The following is a 23,151-nucleotide window of genomic DNA, read 5'->3' as shown; positions in this document are numbered from 1 at the left end:
GACAAATCCCTTGTTCTACAAGCTGTATATGGGATTTTTCATTATTTTGCAAAGGAAAAGGTTCCATTTTTAATAGAAATCATTTTAGTTTAAAAATCAGATTTTAAGTAAAAGAAGAAAATAAAAATTGGAATTAAAAAAATAATTCAGCTATGTATAAACAAAAATTTCAATTGCTCACTTTCAACAAGTATTTCTCTGGCTTGCTGGTTCAAAGAACCAGAATATGAGTCTTTGTCCCAGACTGGAGGAGCTCTAAAGAATATGTAAGCATACGAAATCCATGTAACGTGTTGAATCATATGTCACGGATTTCTTCTCTGCTCCTACCTTGGCACTTGTCTCCTGCAAATGCCCAAGGAGAAAAGGGAACAAGTAAGTGTATTATGGTCCTAAAATCTTCCTGGTATGTGGTAATCTCTCCCCCTGTTTTCCGGCTTTGCCCACTTCTGTCATTTTAGATCGCAAAGTACCTAAGACGCTTTTTTTTAAACATTTGTTTGTGCAGACTTCTGCACGGTGTAACCTTATCCTGAGCAGTTTCAAAAGAGCACCAGTGAACATTAACAGTGTCCTCTAGACTTTTTTATAGATCGTGTGTGTCTCGCATGCGCAGTCAGACAGGCAGAAGAGCAAGAATGGGGTGAGCAATAAATACTTTCTTTGGCACAGAAAGTGGAGCAAGACTGATCCAAGCTTGGGGTTTCAGTTTGGCAATACAGAACACTGACGCTAGCCAACGGCATCTCGTACGTGGAGCACAGTAACTGCCCCATCATCAGTTACATGCTCCAGCTGCAGGGTTATAAACCACAACAGGGTGCATTCAGAGACTGCTGGGGATATGGTTTTGGCCACTGAGGGTCATGTGTTGTTCAGCACATCTACAAGTACCAGCAGGCTATGAATGCACACTCTACAGTGGCTTCTTGCCACTGACAATTTAACTGCTCCTCCTTTTCCAGCTCCCTATTCCAACACATCTGCTTGTTCTTCTGCAATCTGGACACTTTGCTTAGAAAAGTAAGTGACTCAGGCATACTAACAGGAATAGTTATAATATCAGCGTAGGGAGTAGAGGCCTTGTCTGCAATTATTCCGGTCACTGAGTTTAGCTCTCTGCCCACTTTTTCAATCCTTGTGTCATAGTATCAGATCTGAATAATAATATGAATCAGAATGATGGCAGATTCTTATTTTCTATTGCAACTTGAGAGCCAACAGTCATTATTACATTCTTAACAAAGAAGCATTAACCCTTGGAAAGATAAGAGTCTATCAACAGAATTGTGAGGTGGAGAAGTATCTGAAGGTATACAATTGCTGCTGTAAATAATTACTACTCCCCACTCTAAAATGTGCAGAGAAGACACCAGATGAATGTCCATGCATACTTCAAAAATAAAATACACCTCCTGCCTTTTGAAAAGAGCAACAGGCTGCCATCCAGGAATGGGAATTTAGTCATTGCCTTGGGATTCCCAATGGCTGAAGCACTACTCTCTACTGTCAGAATGATCCTGAGAGACACCAAGCACACACATTACAAGGCAATGCACCCGAAGTAACCTCTCAAAAAGGAGTACTGACAGCTGACAGAGAGAGGTAGGGTACATCCAGCACTCCCGACGTCAGCTCCTTAGAGGGGTTTGAAGATCCTCCTTCTTCTCTCTAAATGCTACCAACTTTGTCCTATGTCTGTTTTAAAAGCATAATGATGGGGAGGACATTCAAACTAGAGATTAGTGGCTGGTGGGAACAAAAGGATGAAAATTATTGCTATGCTTGGGAAAAAAAGCCATGAAATGCTTCGGTTCCTTAGACACAAGAGAAGCCTTTAGCATCTTGGCATTTACTGTGCCAGTGTATTTACACTGTGTCCTACTCTTAGGACAAACAACGCTGAGAACACATGGCAACTTAAACAGCAAGTGGTAGATGGCAACACTCCACTGACAGCCAGTGTCATTTGGTTATTTTTAACTTGTTCATGCTGGTGATGTGGTATCAGACACTCCTTCTCATGGCACATAGTGCTGCTGATCCCACAAACCAGGGAGGTGAAAGCAGACCTGACTCTATTTTCATTCACATGCTTTTGAGTTGATGTAGTCAGTGACATTGCAAGGTTTTAAGACAGCTTACGTTTTCTAAGAAAATGAAGGAAGGCCAGTGATCTCACAATACCATGAAAAGACTGGCCATTACAAGAGAACAAGGATGTTCACCTTGGGCATGGATTTACTGGGGACGAGAGGAGCACTTAGCTCTTCTCCCTCCACTAGCATCAGGAGCAACAACCATATGGCTGTGCAGCTCCCACAGCCACAAAAGGTCTGGATCCAGTTTTGCCAGTTCAGTAAGTAAAGGTCAGTCACACTAAGGCACACACACGAGGAATGGATTTTGTAAAGCTTTTTACAAAAATATGCAACTTACCTCCTTCTCTTTGAACTATGTGGTACAGATGAACCATATGCAGGATATACTCCAGATCTTGATCTTGGTAGCCTTTCTCGTGCATGTCATCCACTGAGTCTGGATAGATGACTTGATCACGTAGCGTTCCAATGGACATGTAGGGCCTGAGAAACAATACAGAGAAACCGGTAATCTGGAGCTGGCTCCAAACGAGTGCATCTTGCTGACGCTCTATGAGTAGAGTATAATGCTTTAAACACCACGTTGCTAAAATAGGATTTATTTGTGGGTGCACTGTGGGTGAATGTTTTTCTAAACTTACCCTAGGGGAAATGTATTGTTTCCATAACAGCTGATTACAGGGTAGCAACAGGGGTAGTATTAGCATGAAAACAAAATGACAGATCAGGCAGAATAAACATCCACTTCATAGCCCATTCTGAATGCTTTCACTTGGAATCAGGGAAACTCTACACTGTATTCAAGATTTGGTATGCTGAGAGATTTAGAAATCGAATTAAACACTCACATGTTAAAAGTGAATTGTAACAAAAACATTGCAGCTCAAACTGCAAGAGATTTCCACGGTGCAGCAGGAGACACCCAAGTCAGGCAGGAGAGCACTGAAAGCCTCCTCTGCACACTGCTATTCTGGACTGCAGAACTGGGCCTGGGCATAACTTAGCTGGCTCTAGAAGCCAGTGTAACACTTCTGAATTGCAAAAAGGCATACATTGCAGAAGTTGATCAGCTTAAGCCTCCCAGCATCAGCCTCCCTTTGCCAAACACAAGACTGAGCTGTATGCGAAGCAGCTTCTGAATCACTACGTTCCCAGACCAGGTAATACCATTCGTCTTACTAAAACAAGCTGTCTCCACTTTGGAGCCAGAGTCCTCAATCCAGGCCATGTCCCTGGAGTGGTTACAAACAGTCGCCACAATGTCATGAGCTGCACCCAGCCTCTGGTACAGCCCTGGCCCCAAAAATCCTCCTAGTCCCTAAACAAAGTCAGCTCAAAGAACAGTTTTACAGCTCTCTAGAAGATACCAGGCCATTCAGGCTACGATGGCAAAGGCGATCTAAGACACATCTATTTGACCATCTCTTTTGCTGCTCTTGTTCTAAGGATTTCTTGCGAAGGACAATTAACCACCCTGTCCCACAGACACTGCTGATAGCTCTTGGAAGCTGGAAACACCCCGGGTATGATCTGTGATATTTTGAGTTTGGAAGGGAAGGCCAGAGCCAAAGAACAGGCAGGCTCCAGACTCTGGAGAGAAGTCATGCAGAGGCTTTCCCTGACAGAGATGTGTAATACCTTCCCTTCCCTTGGAGGTGTCTCTGCAGAAGGGGTGGATCTACCCATTGTTACTCTGAGAGTCCCTAAAATACACCACAGGGTAATTTGAAGGAATTCATAATGCAACAGATGTAGAATTACAGAACTAAAGCTGCAACATGAACTGAAAGTCACATTCAAGCTGGCATCAGCTGCATTGGTTTTACTGCTGCAGACATCCATGGTGAACTGTCTGTACCTGGCCATCTTTAAACTACTTTCACCACCAGCTGGGTCAGGGTGGGAAGGGCAGGGGATCTAAACTGGTCACAAATATTTGGTCATCCCCCTGCTGTGGGCAGGCACCCAGATGAAGCAAAACCAGAACCACAAGTCCAATACAAGCATTGCGTCTCCTCTTTGCTTATTATTCTGCTTTGTGGTTATCGTGGGAAGAGTGCTGCTCTGGGCTGATGCATGAAGACTAGCATCAAGTGCAGTCAACCATTTACATTAATGGGGATATTGCAAAATCTCAACTCAAAAATTATGTAACTTCATGAAGTAATGATATATTACATTTCCATAGTGCTCTCCATCTAAAATCCCAAAGGGCTTTACTTCTTGCAGATGTAGAAATCACTTCACTTGCTCCAGACTGCTGCCATCTCTGGGACAGAAGAGAGCAACTCCACCTGGGCTCAGAAAAGTTGAGATCAGGTTGTACATAAGACTGTAATTTAGGTGAAGCTGCAGGTAAGGGCAAGGAGAACAGAGTTACCTATCATATAATTTGTCTGGGGTTTAATACCTTACTCTTGTGAAGTATGATCCTGTAATAACTAGCAGGTCTGAGATTTAACCTACAGCACAACCGGGAAGGCAATGCTCCAAAGCACCGTGCCAGGACGTTTGTTGCCATGCTGTTTATTGAGCCACCAGCACCGCTTCCTGGTACAACTGGATTTTCCTTGTGGCCTCCCATCTAAACACACCAGTACTACCAAGCACGCCTCTCCCCATCTAGTTCGTAAAAATTATAGAAAAGCTCAGCCTGCAGTGGAATTGCAAACCTGTCAATTACTGACTAACTAGCAGAAAGGAAGAATGGCTTATGGTTACGGGTCTGTCCCAGGCGGTGGGAGAGCACGCTCTGTTTCCCCCATCCTACAGGGAGCCGTTTGTGTCCCTGAGGGGACACTTCATCTTGCTTGGCATGAGATGTCTCGTTTGGGGCTCCAACTCTTGACACCAAAGAGAGGCACCTCTGTGGTTGGTTTACCCCATTTATTTTAGGGTAGGGATCGATTGCCTCCTGGGGGTGTCTTCTTCCTCAAGGAGGGACAGAGCCCAGACAACTAACTTAGATAACTAACTTCTAAAGTGCTAAAGTTAGATGAGATCTTATCTAACTCATACTCTCATAACCTCATACTAAACCAGATTTCTCTATCCGTAACTTGAAGACAATAACCTCCTTACCTACCCTGGGTGCCACAGTCAAACACGCTAAAACCTGTTAAACATCAGATGTTACTGTAACTGAGGTTACGTGTATGTGATAGCTAGACATTAAGTAGTAAGAAGTATGGGTAACTGGATACAGCAACAGTGAAATTTTGGCTTTGCCAGAAAGCTCCCTGTTAAAATACTGTTTTCATTACATTTTTAGCAGTTCAAACAACAAAAATAGTTCTTTTGTCCTGAAGTAATACTCGAGTTTAACTGGACTTAACTGATTTCTGATGGAGTTTTTCCTTTCAGCCAGAGTGTCTGAGTTCCAGTCTCAAAGAAAGCACTCCTACAGACTCCGAAAGCAACTCCTCTGCTGTGCAGAGGTCATATCCTTGACAGTAACAGCTCTGCAATTGTTTTCTTTCTTTCTCTGCTCTCTGAAAAGAGATTCCTATGCTGGTTTTGAGAGACAGGATTTAAGATCAGTAATCCTTTTTTAAAGCTTTGGTATCAAACCTCCAGAAAGCTATGAAAACTTACTGATTCTTGCCTAGTTTTCTGGAATTTCAAGGCATTTATTGGAAGAGACACTTTCAGTGCTCATAAACTGATCTTTTTTCAGGCAGTTTGACGATTTCATTGCATCACCAATTTCTGTTTGGTGCACTTAGTGCTTCACTTTGCAGAGCTGTAACTTCATTCTTCTAGTAACAAGCCATCATTCCTAAGACATGGCTTCTCCCTTGCAGTGCAGGCTTTAAAGAAAGATGATACCAAGACGTGCTGCAATCTGAAGCCTGTGGTATGGACAATTCCCCAGTGCCCTATTGACACATGACATTGGGTACAATGTTAGCAAAATATTAGAGAAATGATATATATGCTTTGGTCTCTTTATTGTGGTTAGCTTTGGGGAGGGAGAAGGTGCTACAAAACATATTGGAGTACACACCAGGCACTTCTCTTTCCAAACAGAGGACTAACACGCTGGAGCTGTTAGGCATAAAGAGACAGGTATAATATCAACTCAGAGGGACTGTAGATTAACACTGCACACAGTAAGCAGGCAGTACTAACATCTAGTAATTCTCTGGTGTCCTGAAGAGGGCTTCACTCTTTTGGGTAGCAGGTAGAGGAAGATGACTTGCTTAGATGTCAAGAAATTTCTGTTCCAAAATCAGAACAAGCCATGTCCACTTGAAATGTTTACAAATACTTCCTGAATGTATACAAAGGTGTTTTTATCTGCCGTGCAAAATAAACTGTGCTGACAGAACTGACAATCTGTTCTGACATCCATAATATTATTTTAAAGAATTACAGCAACTAATCAATATGCATTTTGAGAGTCTATAAAGCAATCTGAATGGTCAGAGTCTCAATTATAAGCACTCCAGAATAAGAAAGGGACCAAAAATATATCTTAATTAAGTGGCTGGCATCAGAAGTTAAGGGATATTAGTCCAATATAAGTGCCCAAGGAATGGCTTGCAGGTACAGTTTGAAGCTCACCTCGCCTTCCGTGGCACAGGCTGTGATTAACACTTCCTCCATGGAAGATAAAGTCTAAAAACATGTGGCTTGTGATTCTGGAAACCATCTGCATGCCCCCAACTGAGCAATCAGGATCTGACTTGCCATTTGCTGTCCAAGTGTGTTTGCAACTATTATTGCACTATTATTCTCACAGATATGCAAAGCTATGTGGGAAAATTATGTGTAATGTAACTATAAATTCTTGGCTGACCCATCTTATAAGTTTCTGTCTCTGGCTGACAAGATGCCTCTTTAATATACCCAAGCAGGAGAGAGAAAAGGGAACACTACACCTGGGATTCTCCTTTTCAGATAAACTGCAGCTTGGATTTTCAAAGCAGAGTGGGATGGCTTCAGAGTGTAATTCAGAGTGCTTGCTTTGACATCTAAAATAAAATGTATTCCAAATTTAAGCACTTCTGTTCAAGAAGATGATACTGGAGCCCAAGCTCCAGCCATGGAGGTATCTTCCTAGGAAACTTGGAAGATCTTAAGGAGTCAGTGCTTGCACTGAAGAATCTCCAGTCCAGAAAGCCAAGGGCACAGCACACACCTACAGCTGTGCCCAAATGCTGTCTAATTCCCCAGAAGGTCCAGTACAGCATGGAATATGAAAGCAACAGTTTTAAGTCCACCACAAAACACTGCAGCTACCAGAGATGCAAGATGAGGGGCTGTATGACAAGCTAACAATTAGCAAATCTCTTCCAAGAACTGGGTTCAGGCTAAGTTCTTCTCAGCTTGCAGGCCATCAGATTCCCATTTTTTTTGGCTAGTGTCCAGGCTAAAGAGGAGTCAAAGGGAGGGCACCTTCTAATCTTCCCACTCAAGCAAGGAAACTGCTGCTAAGAGGCAGGAATCATGTGTCTGAAGAAAGAGTTATTGCAAAGAGCCTAATTATATACTATACCAGTCAGAGTCCTCAACTGGAAGGAGGGAGACTTTAGTACCAATCCTTGTGCCATATATTATTTATGTTTTTCCTTTTTTCCCCCTATGTTCTTTAATATAAAATGCAGTAGCTACTCTAATCCTTCAGTAGTATTGTAAAAACATATTAAAGGGGGTTCTACTCTTATTTAGATGCCTGCTCTCAGGAAAGGGCTTGTTATAGATAAAGGGGTTTAACGTTTAGCTCTCAGTTTGGCACCTAAACTTCAGTAAGAGGCAGGAGTTCAGATATACATTTATATTTAGAGATTCCTATGGAGTAACTCTAGGTGGCTCTCTTTACCTACCACACAAGTTTTTTGGATAATTTTCCAAAACCTCTAAATCTCTGCCTGACTATCTAGGGAATCCACCTATATTTAGAACTCTCCATCACCGTGCTGGTGCTGTAATACCTCAGCTGGAATCAACCCAGCAGAACTCTGGCGCTTGCCACGCTCCTGATTTAGGTCAATAGTAAAAACTCCAGTTTTCAACAGCAGCAAAGCTTGATCAACAGTGATGCTAAATAAATGCCAACCTCCACTATGTAAAGTGATCTGGATTCCTAATAGTTCTTTGATGACATTGATAAAATAAACAGCAAAAAACTAATATTGGCACCACCACTACAACTTTGAGAAAATAAAACATCGTGAATGAATGTGAATTAAGTTCTTTTTAAGTAGTGTTGTATCCACTACTCTTACCCAGAAGGTAGTATCACCAAAGAGTTAAAAAATAATAAATAATATAATATTTACCAAAATGTTAAAAAAGCAACAGCTGCAGTTTACTGCATTGTATCTAGTTCAAGGGATTTTAGGGCCAGCTAAAGTTTCAGCAATGCTTCTAAAGATATAAATAATTGATCTCTCTTTAAAATACCCTACACTGAACTCTCCTCTCCACTCATACCGAACTAGCCATGAACATCCTCTAAATATTTCAGATAGATCAGTTACCAGAGTGGAATGTAATCAGCTTATAGCCATTAACATAGTTAACAGGAAATAAAATGCGCAGTACGAAAGACTGAATTCTCAATGCATATAATCAGAATCTGACATCAAAGGCTGAAAAAGTCCCACTAATCACTCTGTGGCTTTCTTTCCAAAGAAGCTATGCACGTCTCTGCAAGAAAATAATCTGGTAGGAAATAATAACCAGAAAGGTAAAAGAAGCCTTTAATTTAAAGCGCTCTTCATGCTCAGTATCATCTCATCTCATGATTTACTTATTCACTAATACCAACATCACTTACAATATAACCAGAACTGGTCAGATGGCATGAAAGTTTAAGGTGAACAATTCACAAAATTATCCAGTTCAGTCTATTTGTATCTTGTGACAGGCAGAGACAACAGAAAAAACACAAGAACACGTGTATAATTAAAAACAAAACCCAGACAATTTCTACAAAATACAAGCAACTAATGCAATCTGAAATAATTACAGCTCCTGCAAGGAGTCAGATCAACCAGCCAGACAAAGGAAGGAAAAATACTCCCCTTTTCTTAACATCCAATTTTTGCAGGCCCAGTCTTTTCATACCTCTGCCAGTCTTGATGATAAAAGGATTCTTTGGATGGTTGATCATGAAGATCAATGAACTGAAGAAAGAACAATGAGCTCTTCTGGACAAGAGTCTAGCCTGCCAGCCCCACCAGCCTAAGAGGTGTTCCTGATTATTATCACAGCAATGTAACACAATGAGCAAGGCAGTTTCCCTTTTAGAAACATCCCAAATTATTCACAGTTTTGCAAATGAGAAGAGACACCTTACTTCACAGAGGTAAGGAAGTGTAGACAGTGAAGCCTGTAGAGAAGAGGCTGCTTTTGCTCTGGGTTTCTACAATGCTTAGCTGTCCACGGCAACATTTTTTGCATGCACTGGGATATGAATATTCAAGTAATACTAGTGCAACAGCGTGTCGCCAGTGAGACACCCTGCCAACAATTGGGAAAGTCACACACTGCACTGACCTCCCTCTCTAATCCTCTGTGAAACACTTTGCGTTACACAGGACAGAACATGACAGCGCAGAATACAGAGACACACCATGTATATGGATACATGGAACGTTATTATAGCCATTTTATAAGCGTTATAGGCACCTGAAGTGGCCACAAGGGAGCTGTAGTAATCTCTAGCAGAAACTAAAATTGATAGGGTATAATTAATGCAAAATGCAAGGCAGATAAAGAAGTCTGGAAAAGCCCTTCCTCTTGGGAAAGACACGCTCCCATCTAAGCTAGGCTAGTGCACATATGCTGAACTGCAGAAAGAAACCCACCTGCTACATGCTCCCATGAGACCATGACATAATTAATGACTCAAAAACAAAGAACTGAAAATCCAGTGTTCTGGGGTCTATTCAGCATTGTTTGCAGAAGAGACTCATCTCACCAGAAGTTACTCATCCAAGCCTCAGTTAGTCAACCTAGGCTCTCTTTATAGTCAGTGAAGTCCTCTAACGAACTGGTACCACCAGCAGGTCTCGTGTCTTACATGTTTGTTCTAGGTCACAGGATGAACAGCTGCAGTGGTCTGAACTGGAAGACTACTGTGCATTGAGGAGTTAGCAATCCATCTAACAGTTGACCTGAGTGGGCATTTTGCTGCTATACTTTGCTGCACCGTGTTGGGCAGTGCTGCACATATAAATTGGCCTTCAGGCCTGTGCTGTGCTGCACTTATCACTTGGCTGCAGAATAAACTTTGCCGGTTAATCATAACAGAGGAGCCTGCAAGCAGCTCCCACTTGGCATTGGCAATTATGCCACCTGTGTGTCCTTGTCCTTATCTTGAAGCAAAGCAGCATGTTCTCAGGCAAACATCCTTTTGCTTGACAGTAGAAATGATAAATGGAATTGTTTACTTCTAAGAAAATCCTATCAGAGCGCTAAAGACCATAATGCCAACGAACCTTAGCACAGATGGGATCAAGTGCAGCATGCCATTCTGTGACTAGAGGTCCATCTGATGCTGCACAACGCTAGGTTCCTAGCATCTGATGGGACGTAAGTGCCACAAAAATGATGAAGGGACTAGAGTATTTTTCCTGTGAGGAAAGGCTGAGAGAGCTGGGACTGTTCAGCCTGGAGAAGGGAAGGCTCAGGGGGATCTCATCAATGTACACAAATACCTGAAGGGAGGGTGCAAAGAAGGAGGAGCCAGGCTCTTCTCAGTGGTGCCCTGTCCTCTGACAGGATCAGAGCCAATAGGCACAAACTGAAACATAAGAGATGTCATCTTACCATCAGGAAACAATTTTTTCACTGTGAGGGTGATCAAACATTGGAACAAGTTGCCCAGAGAGGTTGTGGAGTCTCAATCTTTGGAGATATTCAAAAGCCATTGGACATGGTCCTGGGCAAACAGCTCTTGGTGGCCCTGCTTGAGTACAGGGGTTGGACCAGATGACCTCCAGAGGTCCCTTCCAGCCTCAACCATTCTGTGATTTTGTGATTATCTATGCTATAAACTTATTCCTTATCTCTAATAAAAGGAATTTTAATTAATGCATTACAGAGTTCCAATACCTTTCTTACTGGGACTGACCATGAACAGTTTCATTGGCACACTGCAACAGTGAATCACCCTCCAGAAGCACACAGTTTACTCATTATAAAGCTCACACAAGGATGTCTAACTTTTAGCTGCCTAAATGAACATAGATAAATTCTACCTTTGGTGCATGAGTTGACAGTGTATTGTTTTAACTTGTTGGGGGTGGGGGTTGAACACTTGCATACGAAAATAGCTAATAGTCTTTTGTCTGGAAGGCGGGTAGTTACTAGTGACTACTGCATTGTCTCCAAGAAATGCAGAACAGAATCACCATGCTGAATAAAACTTACGTTTACCTTGGAAACCACAGTGAGTTGGAGGAAGGACAGAAGGTGAGATCCTCAGCCTGCAGGCAGGCAAACACGGGACTAGACCCTAAGACGTGTCTGAGCGAGCAGACCATGGGAAGGCTGGGAGAGGGCTGAAGGTTCAGTTCACCTTGGAGCTGGGACACAGCTGGGCAGGCAAAAGGCAGAGCCTATAGTGTATGGGAAGGACTACTACCTTCTTCTCAAGAGAGAGGTGTTGGCTGTGTCTGCTATGTGGATTTAAAAGCACAGGGCACTGTAATGAGAGTTTCTGATTGAAAACTGTAGTAAGCAGAAGGAGAAAGGGAAGATTATACTGTTGTTATTAGAGCTTTCAGTTGTCCTCCCCTCACAAAGGCCATCGTCCTTTCAGTCTTTTCATATCAAGCTTTTTATGTCAGGCAGGTTTTGCAGTTTATTTTCCCCAGTGCTTTCCAGTGTTACGTAGCCAAGTTGCTTCTCATAATTTGATACGCATAAGGCATTTGAAGCATGCTTTTTGACATTCCTAGGTAAAATATTATTGAAATAGTAAACATTTTCCATTCTGTTCATCTGTCGAAGATCCTTTGCTGCACAGTTGCAATGTAGGGCATTAAGCTGGAGGTAACTGCTCAAGCTGGACGCGGTAATGGCACTTCTCTGCAGAAACTAGGTCATGTAAATGCAACCACCAGACTATTCCCTAAGAGGCGAGTTTGTCCATACCACTGCTAAGTTACACAGCGATCTCAGCTAACCTGTAGGTGAATTTGTTCCCCTGGCACTGCTACCAGAACTAAATTTTAAAGGCAAGCAAGCTGTTTATCTCAGCAAAATGAACCTATTGCAGATTAAATAGACTGTCAGTTGCTTTGCTGGATGGATCCTGTAAATACCAGCCACGTACTCAGTTCTTATAATCTCTTTAGTGACTTCATATTTATGAAATGTTTGTCAAGCTTAAACTGACAGTTTCAAAGCCTAGTTTTCCTGGCTTTTAAATAAAGTTCCATAAAGAGCCTGGCACATACATGGATGCCTGGAAAAGTGGTACAGGCAACATGTAATTATCGGTGTTGGTGAATGGAGTCAAATCCAGTTGGTGGCCGGTCACGAGTGATGTTCCCCAGGGCTCAGTGTTGGGGCCAGTCCTGTTCAATATCTTCATTGATGATCTGGATGAGGGGATTGAGTGCACCCTCAGCAAGTTTGCAGACAACACCAAGTTGAGTGGAAGTGTCGATCTGCTGGAGGGTAGGAAGGCCCTGCAGAGGGACCTGGACAGGCTGGATCGGTGGGCCGGGGCCAACTGTATGAGAGTCAACAAGGCTCACTGCCAGGTCCTGCACTTGGGTCACAACAACCCCATGCAACGCTACAGGCTTGGAGAGGAGCGGCTGGAGAGCTGTCTGGCGGGAAAGGACCTGGGGGTGTTGGTCAACAGATGGCTGAATATGAGCTGGCAGTTTGCCCAGGTGGCCAAGAAGGCCAACGGCATCCTGGCTTGCATCAGGAATAGTGTGGCCAGCAGGACCAGGGAAGCGATCGTCCCCCTGTACTCAGCACTGGTGAGGCTGCACCTTGAGTACTGTGTTCAGTGTTGGGCCCCTCACTACAAGAAGGACATCGAGGTGCTGGAGTGTGTCAAGAGAAGGGCAACGAAGCTGGTGAAGGGTCTGGAGCACAAGTTTTATGAGGAGCAGCTGAGGGAACTGGGGTTGTTTAGTCTGGAGAAAAAGAAGCTGAGGGGAGACCTTCTTGCTCTCTACAACTACCTGAGAGGTGGTTGTAGCGAGAGGGGGTCAGTCTCTTCTCCCAAGTAACAAGCGATAGGATGAGAGGAAATGGCCTCAAGCTGTGCCAGGGGAAGTTTAGGTTGGATATTAGGAAAAACTTCTTCACCGAAAGGGTAGTCAGGCACTGGAACAGGCTGCCCAGGGAAGTGGTTGAGTCCCCATCCCTGAAGGTATTTAAAAGAACAGTAGACGTGGTGCTCGAGGACATGGTTTAGTGATGGACTTGGCAGTGATAAGTTAACGGTTGGACTCGATGATCTTAAGGGTCTTTTCCAACCTTAATGATTCTATGAATGAGGACTTTTGATTTCAAAATCCCATCAAAAGAAGCAAGTGGAGGGTGGAAGCATTGCAAGCTCATGCTGGCAAGAACATGGTGTCCAAAATATGTCACAAAACACAGAGCAGCTGATTGCCAGAGACGCTAGTAGAAATATTCCTGCAACTGGGCATCTTCGTGGACAAAAACTTAGTTCTTCTGTAACATTGAGGAAAACATCTCAAAAGAACATAAATGGAGGAAGTTCTGCATATTAGTGACACCCGCTTTTGTGCAGGAGCCAAAGCAAGATTTATGTGCTTACTACCGAAGCAATATTCAAAATAGGAGGGATGCTGCTTTGATTACAAGAATGAATTTCACCTTTTAGTTGCATACATATGGTATTTAATCAGCCATGCAGCTGACAGCACTTTATACCTCTGTGTACCTGTGATTTGGTAGGAATGCAATGAGTTATGAATGGATCTTAATCCTCTGAACATTCAAGTTTTTTTATGGATCACAAATAAAAGGGACTTGGCTTGCACCAAGTTAAGCAACCACATTGTACTTTAAGTGAGCAATCTCCATGAGTGTGGAGAATGAATTCTCTCCATCCGTCTCTACAGAAGGTGGTAATAACAGAACCTGCTTCAACTGAAAAGACCAACAGTAGTTAACAGACAGTACTGAAATCTCTGTATCAAATCAAGCCTGGACTTCCCTGGGGATTCAAGCTTGTCCACAAGAGTCTTCATTTGTATCAAGTGTGGTACTGGCTTCTGTGCTTCACACAACTGCCCGCTAGGAAATATAGTCTCTATATGGAGTAAAGTTGAGTATGTAACGACACAACTCAATTCCTCACCCACATTTAGTCCTCTTGGTATCTCCCATAGCCACAGCTTGCTCCAGACAGGCCCCCAGTCTGAAGGGACTGAGGGACCAAAACACTAGAGCATGCTGAAGTCCTTCACAAACACCAGTTCAGCTGCAGCCTTTAAGACCAGTGTTGGATTTATGTAAATACATTTTAAATTTAAACTAAACTCCAATGCAGCAAGCTGACTAAAGCCTTCAGTCTGGGATTTCTGCAACTCTTTGCCTAATAACAGAAAAGACTTGTAAGCTGTGCTTTAATTAGCTGACTCTTGTGTCTGGCCAGTAAGGAAGGCACCTTGTGTGGCTTGAGAGAGAGTAGCAGCTAATCCATAAAGCCATTTTCCACCTCTGACTATTAGTGTAGATGAATCTTGTTCACCAAGAGGTACTGTCATTACTTGTGATCAGTCAGCACATAGACCTAATTGAAAACCTTCATACTTTACAGCTGGGAGCGAGCCTTCAGTGGAAACAGAGAGGTCTCCCAGTGATCTTGGCAGGCAAAGCTTCACATAACCTACAGGGCAGCAAGATGAGAACCTTTCTGTTCTAGGTGAGACAAGACAAGACAAGACTTCCTTCAATCAGGAAGAAGAAGTACAAGCACTTCTATACGAGTCCCAGTAAAATGAAATGGGAAAAGCTGTGCCCTGCTGAGGGGATAGCCTAACAGCCCTCCCAGATGCAAGGCCACACTTTTTAATGAACAGCAGAATACTGAGTTAACCTGTCCTGAATTGATTCATTTCAAAAAAGAAAAAGGAAGATACAAAGTAGCAGCCAATTTTTTAAAGCAAATCTATATCAAAACAGTATGCATAACTGAAGTATGCTATGTTATGCTTTCTGTTAACGCTATCTACCACAGACCTTTTTCTCATCTGTCAGATAAGCGGTGAACTTTGGAAATACACATATTTAAAAGGAGCACCATGAACTTGATAACAATGACAGAGAGATGCAATGTGCAAGGGAGTAGATATCTATATAGCATGACATGAACTGATGACAAAGTACTGAAGGAACAAGTCAATGTGGTGGTGTACTACAGCAAAATGCTGAAGGGCAATGACAGTTGCTAGTACAGTGTTGGCATGTGCAGTCAGACTACAGTTTAACTCCAGCTGACCCAACTAAAGGGTTCATAATTAAAGACAGAGCAGTATGAGCTGACAAGAAATTAGGATGTGCAAAATACAACATAGCATAGAGACAGCTGAGCCAATCTAAATGAGATGAGGCAACAGGGCTTGCACAGGCATATTTGCACAGCTCTTCATTTGGGCTACTTCTCTAACAGACAACAAGCTAACGAGAAAGCAGTCTAATACAGAAGAACCACATATATACATAGTATATATGCACATACTTTCATATGTAATATAGGGTATCTGAAAGTGAACACTACCTAAACAATTTAATCTTGGAAAATTGTTATGTGCTGGGTTTGGCTGGGATAGAGTTTATTTTCTTCATAGTAGCTTGTATGGGGCTATGTCTTGGAGCTGTGCTGAAAACAGTGTTGATAACACAAGGATGTTTTGGTTAGTGCTGAGCAGTGCTTACACAAAGTCAAGGCCTTTTCTGCTTCTCACCCCACCCCACCAGCGAGGAGGCTGGGGGTGCACAAGCAGTTGGGAGGGGACACAGCTGGAACAGCTGACCCCAACTGACCAAAGGGATATCCCACACCATATGACGTCATGCTCAGCAAATAAAGCTGGAGAAGAAGAAGGAAGGGGGGGACGTTTGGAGTGATGGCGTTTTGTCTTCCTAAGTAACTGCTACGTGTGATGGAGCCCTGCTTTCCTGGAGATGGCTGAACACCTGCCTGCCGATGGGAAGGAGTGAATGAATTCCTTGCTTTGCTTTGCTTGTGCGGGCGGCTTTTGCTTTACCTATTAAACTGTCTTTATCTCAACCCACGAGTTTTCTCACTTTTACTCTTCCGATTCTCTTCCTCCACCCCATAGTGAGGGGAGTGAGCGAGCGCCTGTGTGGGGATTAGCTGTCAGCTGGGGTTAAACCACAACAGGTAATCAAGAATTGTCTTAGGAAACAACACATTTTAATGACAGTGACCACTACTACCTACCTCCATGCTTAAGATAACATTTGAATCACACTATAATCTTTAAAGTTTCATGTGTTTATAATGTAAAAATTACTTTTATTTTATCACTTTATTATTTATAGCACTTAGAACTGAAATACTCTTGCTTGGTTTCATCCACATGATGAATATCTTTGGACTACTTGAGGCAAATCACATCAGACGTTTGGATTACTCTATAGAGCTAAGGAGTGGAAATATATCTTCGTAGCTGATGCAATTTTGTTTAGTAGCCAAGGATATTTTTAGAACACAGAAAGAAAAACACCAGACAGGAAAAGACTTGTAAAGGAACCCCACATAAAATACCAGAAACAGAACAGACGTAGGCAAAACCAAACAGCTTAGGAGGGCCAGATAAACCTTTAAACTGTTATGTTCCATACTGTCCTAGCATTAATAAGACGACAGCAAGATATAGGTATATAGATCTTAAATGATGAAGAACAAACAACATTTGGTACTAGTGCATCTTTGGTTGCCTCCATTTCAGCATCTGACAAGCCTGGCACTGAAGGAAAGAAATATTAGAGATCTAGTTGAATGAGCAATAGAAAGAGAGAGAGAATACAGAATTGGACCATCCCTGTAACCGCTGAGAAAGTGATCAGGGTTGGTCTTCTACTAGAATGGCACACAGAATTACAGAGAAACTATGCATACTACTGGAGAAACACGCCCCTCTCACAAAAATACCCAAGTTACAGAAGCAAGCAAGCTGGAGAGGAAAAACAGTAACAATGGACGAGGAGAAAAAAGTACAGTGGATTAAGAATTACTCTGAGCTCTATGAATGTGAATCAGTGAATCAGTCCTCAAGAAAGACAGAGAAAATGGTGATGGACGTTTTAGATACGTGCTGTGCTAGGAAGACTCAAGAGTCTTGATAGAAGGTTATGGAACCAACAGAGATTGCATGAGACAGACCTCCATGCAAATAGGACAATAAGACACAGCTGGCAGAAAATTATTAATAGTTTATATCAATAACCCAGTGGTGATTACAGCTTTACTGCGGCTTTATGCTGCAGAGACATTGAGGAATATTCCTATGGTGTTGTCAAGGTAACCTGCAAGTATGTAGGTGTGCAATTCTGCTGGCGTTTATATCCAATGAGGGAGAACTAAGGAAATGAGAGCCAACGTGCAGAATCTGTTTCCTTACAACTGAAAAAGCTGAGACTTTTAGTTGAGCATGAAGAACTGGAGTAAATGTTAGGAGGAATTGTATGCTAGAGCTCACTAATTCCACAGAGATGGAGTCTGCTCCCATGTTTAAGACCAACAGAGTAGGAACAGGGCACAGTCCCGTGAAATCAGGCTACCTTCAGATACACTGCTGATATACTATGAAAGGATTGACTACTTCATTAATTCCCCAAGTGCTACATATACATCTTGTGGTCATATCTTTAGCATCAGTACTCATGCTACCCACTACATATTTTTGTTAACTATTTATTATTTAAAATAATGTTTCTGAATTCTGATTTGAATCATGATTCCTTACCAACTAGAGCACCCACAAGAATTTATTTTTTCATTCATGCTGCCTTCCTGACCAGTTAATTAAGAGGAATGCAAAGAGGTGGTAACACAAATGAATTGTACTTTGCAAAAGAGAGACAGAGAAGTAGAAGAAGGGGTAAGAGCACACACTCTGCCAGTTACTGAGGCTCCAATGAGATGTGACAACTTGTTGAGCTGTGACCAGTTCCTAGCACTGATCCATCCTTGAAAACAAGCTGCTTTTGGCACCAATATGATGCTGGACTGCTTAAAGCCTCTTAAAGCCTCCCTCTCTTCTGCCTACCCTCCTCTTTTACAGGCCTGTCACAGACAGCGGCAGAGCCACACTCACAGAAGTGCCTGGGCTTCTCTCTCTCTGCCCCCCAAAAGGGCAGTTTGCCCCATCAGCATCCACCAGAACTGTGACTGATTAAGGACAAATTCTGCATGGCCTGGCCCTATATAAGGGGAGAAAAAAAAAAAATCTCACAATGATTCACAGAGGTAAAATCTAAAAAAAAAAGCAGTATAATGACGCTGAGCAATCTAAAAAGATAAAAAAGATAGGGACTCTTAAGGCTCTGTTTTAAAGCCTAAATACTGCTAAGTAAAGCTAACTACAAAGTGTTTGCAGTGCTGATGAAATTTGGAGCACATAATGAGATAATTCACTTTTTAATAAATCATACTTCTGTGTGTAACTTTTGAACTCAGCAAAGACACATGATTTCCCACACATTTCTGGAATACTATGGTGGAACATCACAAACAGAGATGAAAAAAATAATCTTTTCAGTGAGCTTCTATTCACTGTGGAGTATTTTGTTACGTAGTAGTCACTGTATTCTCCATCATCCACCATGTGCAGACGAGGTTCCTACATTTGACTCAAAAGACGCAAAGAGGGCTGATGCAGAATTAAATTCAGCCACAGGCACACAGCAGTAAGCCCCTACCAGGCTCAATGGTAACTGTGTCCACTCACGGAGAGCCGTCTCCCATGCCCTTAGACCAGAGACATAATGTATAGACTTAAACACAGTGATGTAATTCTAAACCACTGCTCTGACAGACATCTATCAATTCAAGAGCCTTCTGCTATACCACAGGTTTCACCTACCCACCAAACGAAAGGGTGAGGTAGGTTGAATCCAGGTGATCCTGTCCTACTACCTCCCAAATCCTCAGTTCGGAACATAAATTTTCCCTAAAGTTATGTTGAAATATATACATGGTGAAATGTAGGCAGGGCACTATCTTTTACAGTCTGCAGTTTTAGAATTATGTCTAAAAAAAAATAAAGAGAAGGTAATCCTGGCCAAGCAGCAATTTGCACAAGGTTAATAAGCAAAATGGTTGCACCAGCAGGAACTTCCAAAACAAGCTGCTTCAATTTCAGGACTTCAGAACAATTTACAAACCACTACAGAAATTCTAAATGTATTCTAGAGCCAGGGACAAACAAAAAAACCCCAACTGAATGTGTAATTTATTTAGACTATAAATAAATGAACTGTTAAAACATGCAGAAGTGGAATATAGGCAGAAATAAAACGCCTGGACCACATAAGGCAATCCACACAAAAGCCCTAAAAATCCAGCAGATCTGTTGCAGATCTGGTCCAGAGATGTATAAATTTCAATTTAAAACTGAATCTCCTTCAAGTCATTCTTAGTGTCTCAGACATTCATCTAAGACTCTGTAAGCCCAAAGAACAAACACACTGAGCAAAAAAGCAACTCAGGATCCTCAAGGTCATCCCAACGAACAAATCTGCCCTATACCCACCCCATCAGTCACATTCACCCACAAGCCCCTATAAGACCAAGTCTCACAGTCCCTTTCCAAATACAAGACACTTAGGAGTGACAGGCCACACTTGTGAGCCTACAGAACCCATACCGACACAGCTGAACTGTCCTCCAAAGTAGACTTCAAAATCTTCAGCCACAATCAAGGTGTAGCACTTTTGCAGAAGAGCCCTCTCTGTCACTCGCTGTTGCCCCGTTTACCCAGACACTTCTCTGTCCCTTGGGAAGGGAATACCTCTGTACTGCCTAAAAAACCCTCCAGGAGCAGAGAGCTTACACCACAGAGCTGAGCCATGGCAACGTCACTTAGATGTCCTGAAGACATAACAGCAGCACCCTGTCTCCTGGAGGATGCTATTAGGATGGACTGCATATGAGTGATACCTTCAGGGTACATGGCAAAGATGATATGCCAATCCCTACATGGCTTCAGTCACAGACGGCTGTAAAGATGCTGGTTGAATCTTCATTTCTGACCAAAAGTTTTGAAATGTTCCAAAGAAGAGGTCTGCTGGACAAACTTGCCCAGCACTGCAAAGTTAGGGGACACAGCTGACAAAGAACCATGTTTATGGAAATGAAACCCCAGCAGATGCGATTCAATCCCCTCAACCAGCACCTCGGCAAATCTGCTTGAACACAATGCAAGTGTGTTTGCTTTCACAGAATAAAGGGGACACAAGTAAAGGAGAAGGGCTGCAGGCAAGCCAGCCTCAGATATTGATCCGAGAAGGGGCTGGGATCACACAGAGGACATAAGTGGCTGAAACTCAAGATTTTCTACAAGAAAAAAATTCAGAATAGCTTTTGTTCTGCCTAAGAATAAAACGGATTTTAAGAATGTCCTGCACGATGGGAATTCTGAAATATTGTTTTGAAAAACATTTAATAAAGCATTTTGCTCCAAATTCCTGAATGAAACCCTCAAGTGGCTCAGAAAAATGACAATGGCTAGCAATAAATTATACATATATTTGAAAAAATTCTACATAAACATTCTTTGTTACCTTCACCTGCAGCAAGGAAAATCTACTCATCAGTTAATATTTTCCATTCAGCTTAATAGCTTGTACTTTTTAAACAAGACTACAAACTGTACCATGAATACTTTGTGTCCCCATGGGAAGAAATGAACTACAGAAAGCAATCAAAGATTCTCAGTGTTTGATTTTGCTTTTGCAAAACAACCCAGTTAGAAGTCTCTAAGGAGATATTCTAGAATCAATTGCATTAAATTATGTTCTGAGAGTCCAACAGCAAGTCAGAATACAAACGAAGCACAAAAAAGCCATGTTGCCTGTAGTGAAATGAGTACATATTATTAAAAAGACAATTTGCAGTTAATATTGGATTGGATTCTGGTCTTGTAGTGTAAAAGTTTAAGTTTTGAAAATTATTTTGAACAATTCAACATTTAGGAACGAAAACACTCTCACTTTTTGTGATCTTTGGTTTTAAAGTGAAATCAGAATTAAGATCTATTAGGTCTATTTCAAACTTGTTTTAGATTTTAGCCTGTTCCCATGATCCAAACCATCCAGGACTTTAGCCATCAGGGGAGCATACCCTCCATCACGAGGGTATGTGAGCCCTTTCCAATGACTGAAGATTTATATCACCAACGAGAAGGGATCTTTATTTTTTTAGTACTCTCCACACAGCTGAGGTTGTGCTTACCACCTTTTAACTCGGCTGTACGTATCACAGATTGAAAATGAGAAAAGCAGGGTCAAAATTCATGTAACCAGTAAAAAGGTATCACCTTGAGCAAAACACATACCTTTGTGGTATATAAAACATGTGCTGTGGAGGGGGTTTGTAGAGAACTCCTTCATACACAGGCCACAAACCACTTAAAATTCTGAAAAGCGAACTCTTTCCACAGCCATTGGGTCCAGTGATTAAAAGATTCATCCCCTCCTGGACCTACAACAGCAATGAAAATCCAAAGATGTTACTATGCCGTATATATGGCACAAGACAGTCTAAGACCCCTAGAGGGAGTTACATGAGCATTTACATCAAATTATCAACCCATTTCATCGATTACCTGCACATATTTATGCAACTATTCTGGAAACAGTGGCATTCGATACAATATATGGGCTGAAATAATGAAAATAATTTCTATAATGTATGAGTATTTCTATAAACTACACTGGTTATATCACAATGTCAATATACCACTGTCAGAATCAATTATTCTAATGCAGATTAGGTCCAAAGGTGTTAACAGCATACAGAGCAGTGCTATGTCCATCAGTGATATTAATTTAAGCTATGGAAGCCTGATCAAGTGATTTGGAAAGTTTACTTCATGTTGCCCTTTCCTGGTTAATTACCAGTGTTATTTTGGGTGTGATGCACTTGGTTTTATTCATTTGAATATTACCCTGTGTATGTATGAGTGTATATTTATGCATAATCACAATGTCACTGTCTATGCTTTAATAAATATATTGACTATGTTATATTTTCTGTTGTTTTTGTCTCTTGAGCCAAATGAGTAAATATAACTGCCTCCTTGACCATGAAGTTGTAATTTTACAAATCTGAAATTCCTTCACTGAAGCCATTGCAAGTTTTGCCATAGCTAGGACCCTGTCCTCCCAGTTGCTAATTCCAATATCAATAAGGGTGGCAAGAGGAACACTCTGCTTTAGCTAAATTAAAGAACCTGCTGGAATTATTCACATTAGTGTTCTGATAACTTCAACTACTTTTTAAAATAATAACATCTGCACTGGAACATAAGATGAGGATATATATGGGAGTAATTCAGTAAAGGTCATCCATTAAAATTGTGAGCAGGTACCGAGTGGTATCTGGAATAGCTTTTTAAAAACAATACAAGTTTTTAACGAGTAAAGACTCCACAGTTGGGTTTGTGAACTGTGCTGTCAACTATTAGTTAGTACTCCTCTTTGTGGTGATCAAGCAAAACTACAGACTCAATTTTTTTCACTGTTGCTGTGAACTCAGACTTTTAAAGGAGCCTATGTGAGTAAAGCATCCCAATTTCATTGAAATTAAGTAAAGATGGATACAGACTCCCATATACACCTTTGAAAATCTCAAGTTGGTTTTTCACCTGGCAACAGCACCAGAAATCCTCTCTTCTCTTTCTTTGAGCAGGACAAACTACATATGTCTGCCTCTATTGAGCTACTATGCCTACCTTTCTGGACTTCCCCTTTTATCCATATGCTCCTCCAAGTACTTAACATAAGGTACATGAATTCTGTGCTGTTTATGTTAATGTGATGGCAACAATCAGAAGATTCTTGCATA

The 23,151-nt window shown here is 41.8% G+C and overlaps 1 protein-coding gene across 5 annotated transcripts in view; it reads right to left on the bottom strand.

Annotated features, from left to right (window-relative positions):
* ABCD2 (ATP binding cassette subfamily D member 2) overlaps positions 1–23,151 on the bottom strand; it is a 50,009-nt gene that overhangs the window by 12,795 nt on the left and 14,063 nt on the right. For all 5 annotated transcript variants that reach the window (XR_015706528.1, XR_015706529.1, XM_087766128.1 and 2 more), the window contains exons 6-7: positions 21,641–21,786; positions 2,440–2,585 (exon numbers count right to left, since the gene is read on the bottom strand). Coding sequence is in view for 3 of the 5 variants with exons in the window: in XM_087766128.1 (XP_087622254.1) it covers positions 2,440–2,585; positions 21,641–21,786 (292 nt within the window). In the remaining 2 variants the exon portion in view is untranslated. The remainder of the gene's footprint in view (positions 1–2,439; positions 2,586–21,640; positions 21,787–23,151) is intronic.

The sequence above is a fragment of the Nipponia nippon genome, unplaced genomic scaffold (genome assembly GCF_047370975.1).
Source record: "Nipponia nippon isolate SJK-2023a ecotype South Korea unplaced genomic scaffold, ASM4737097v1 scaffold_3, whole genome shotgun sequence".
NCBI lineage: Eukaryota > Metazoa > Chordata > Aves > Pelecaniformes > Threskiornithidae > Nipponia > Nipponia nippon.
This window is presented reverse-complemented; position numbering and strand designations above follow the sequence as displayed.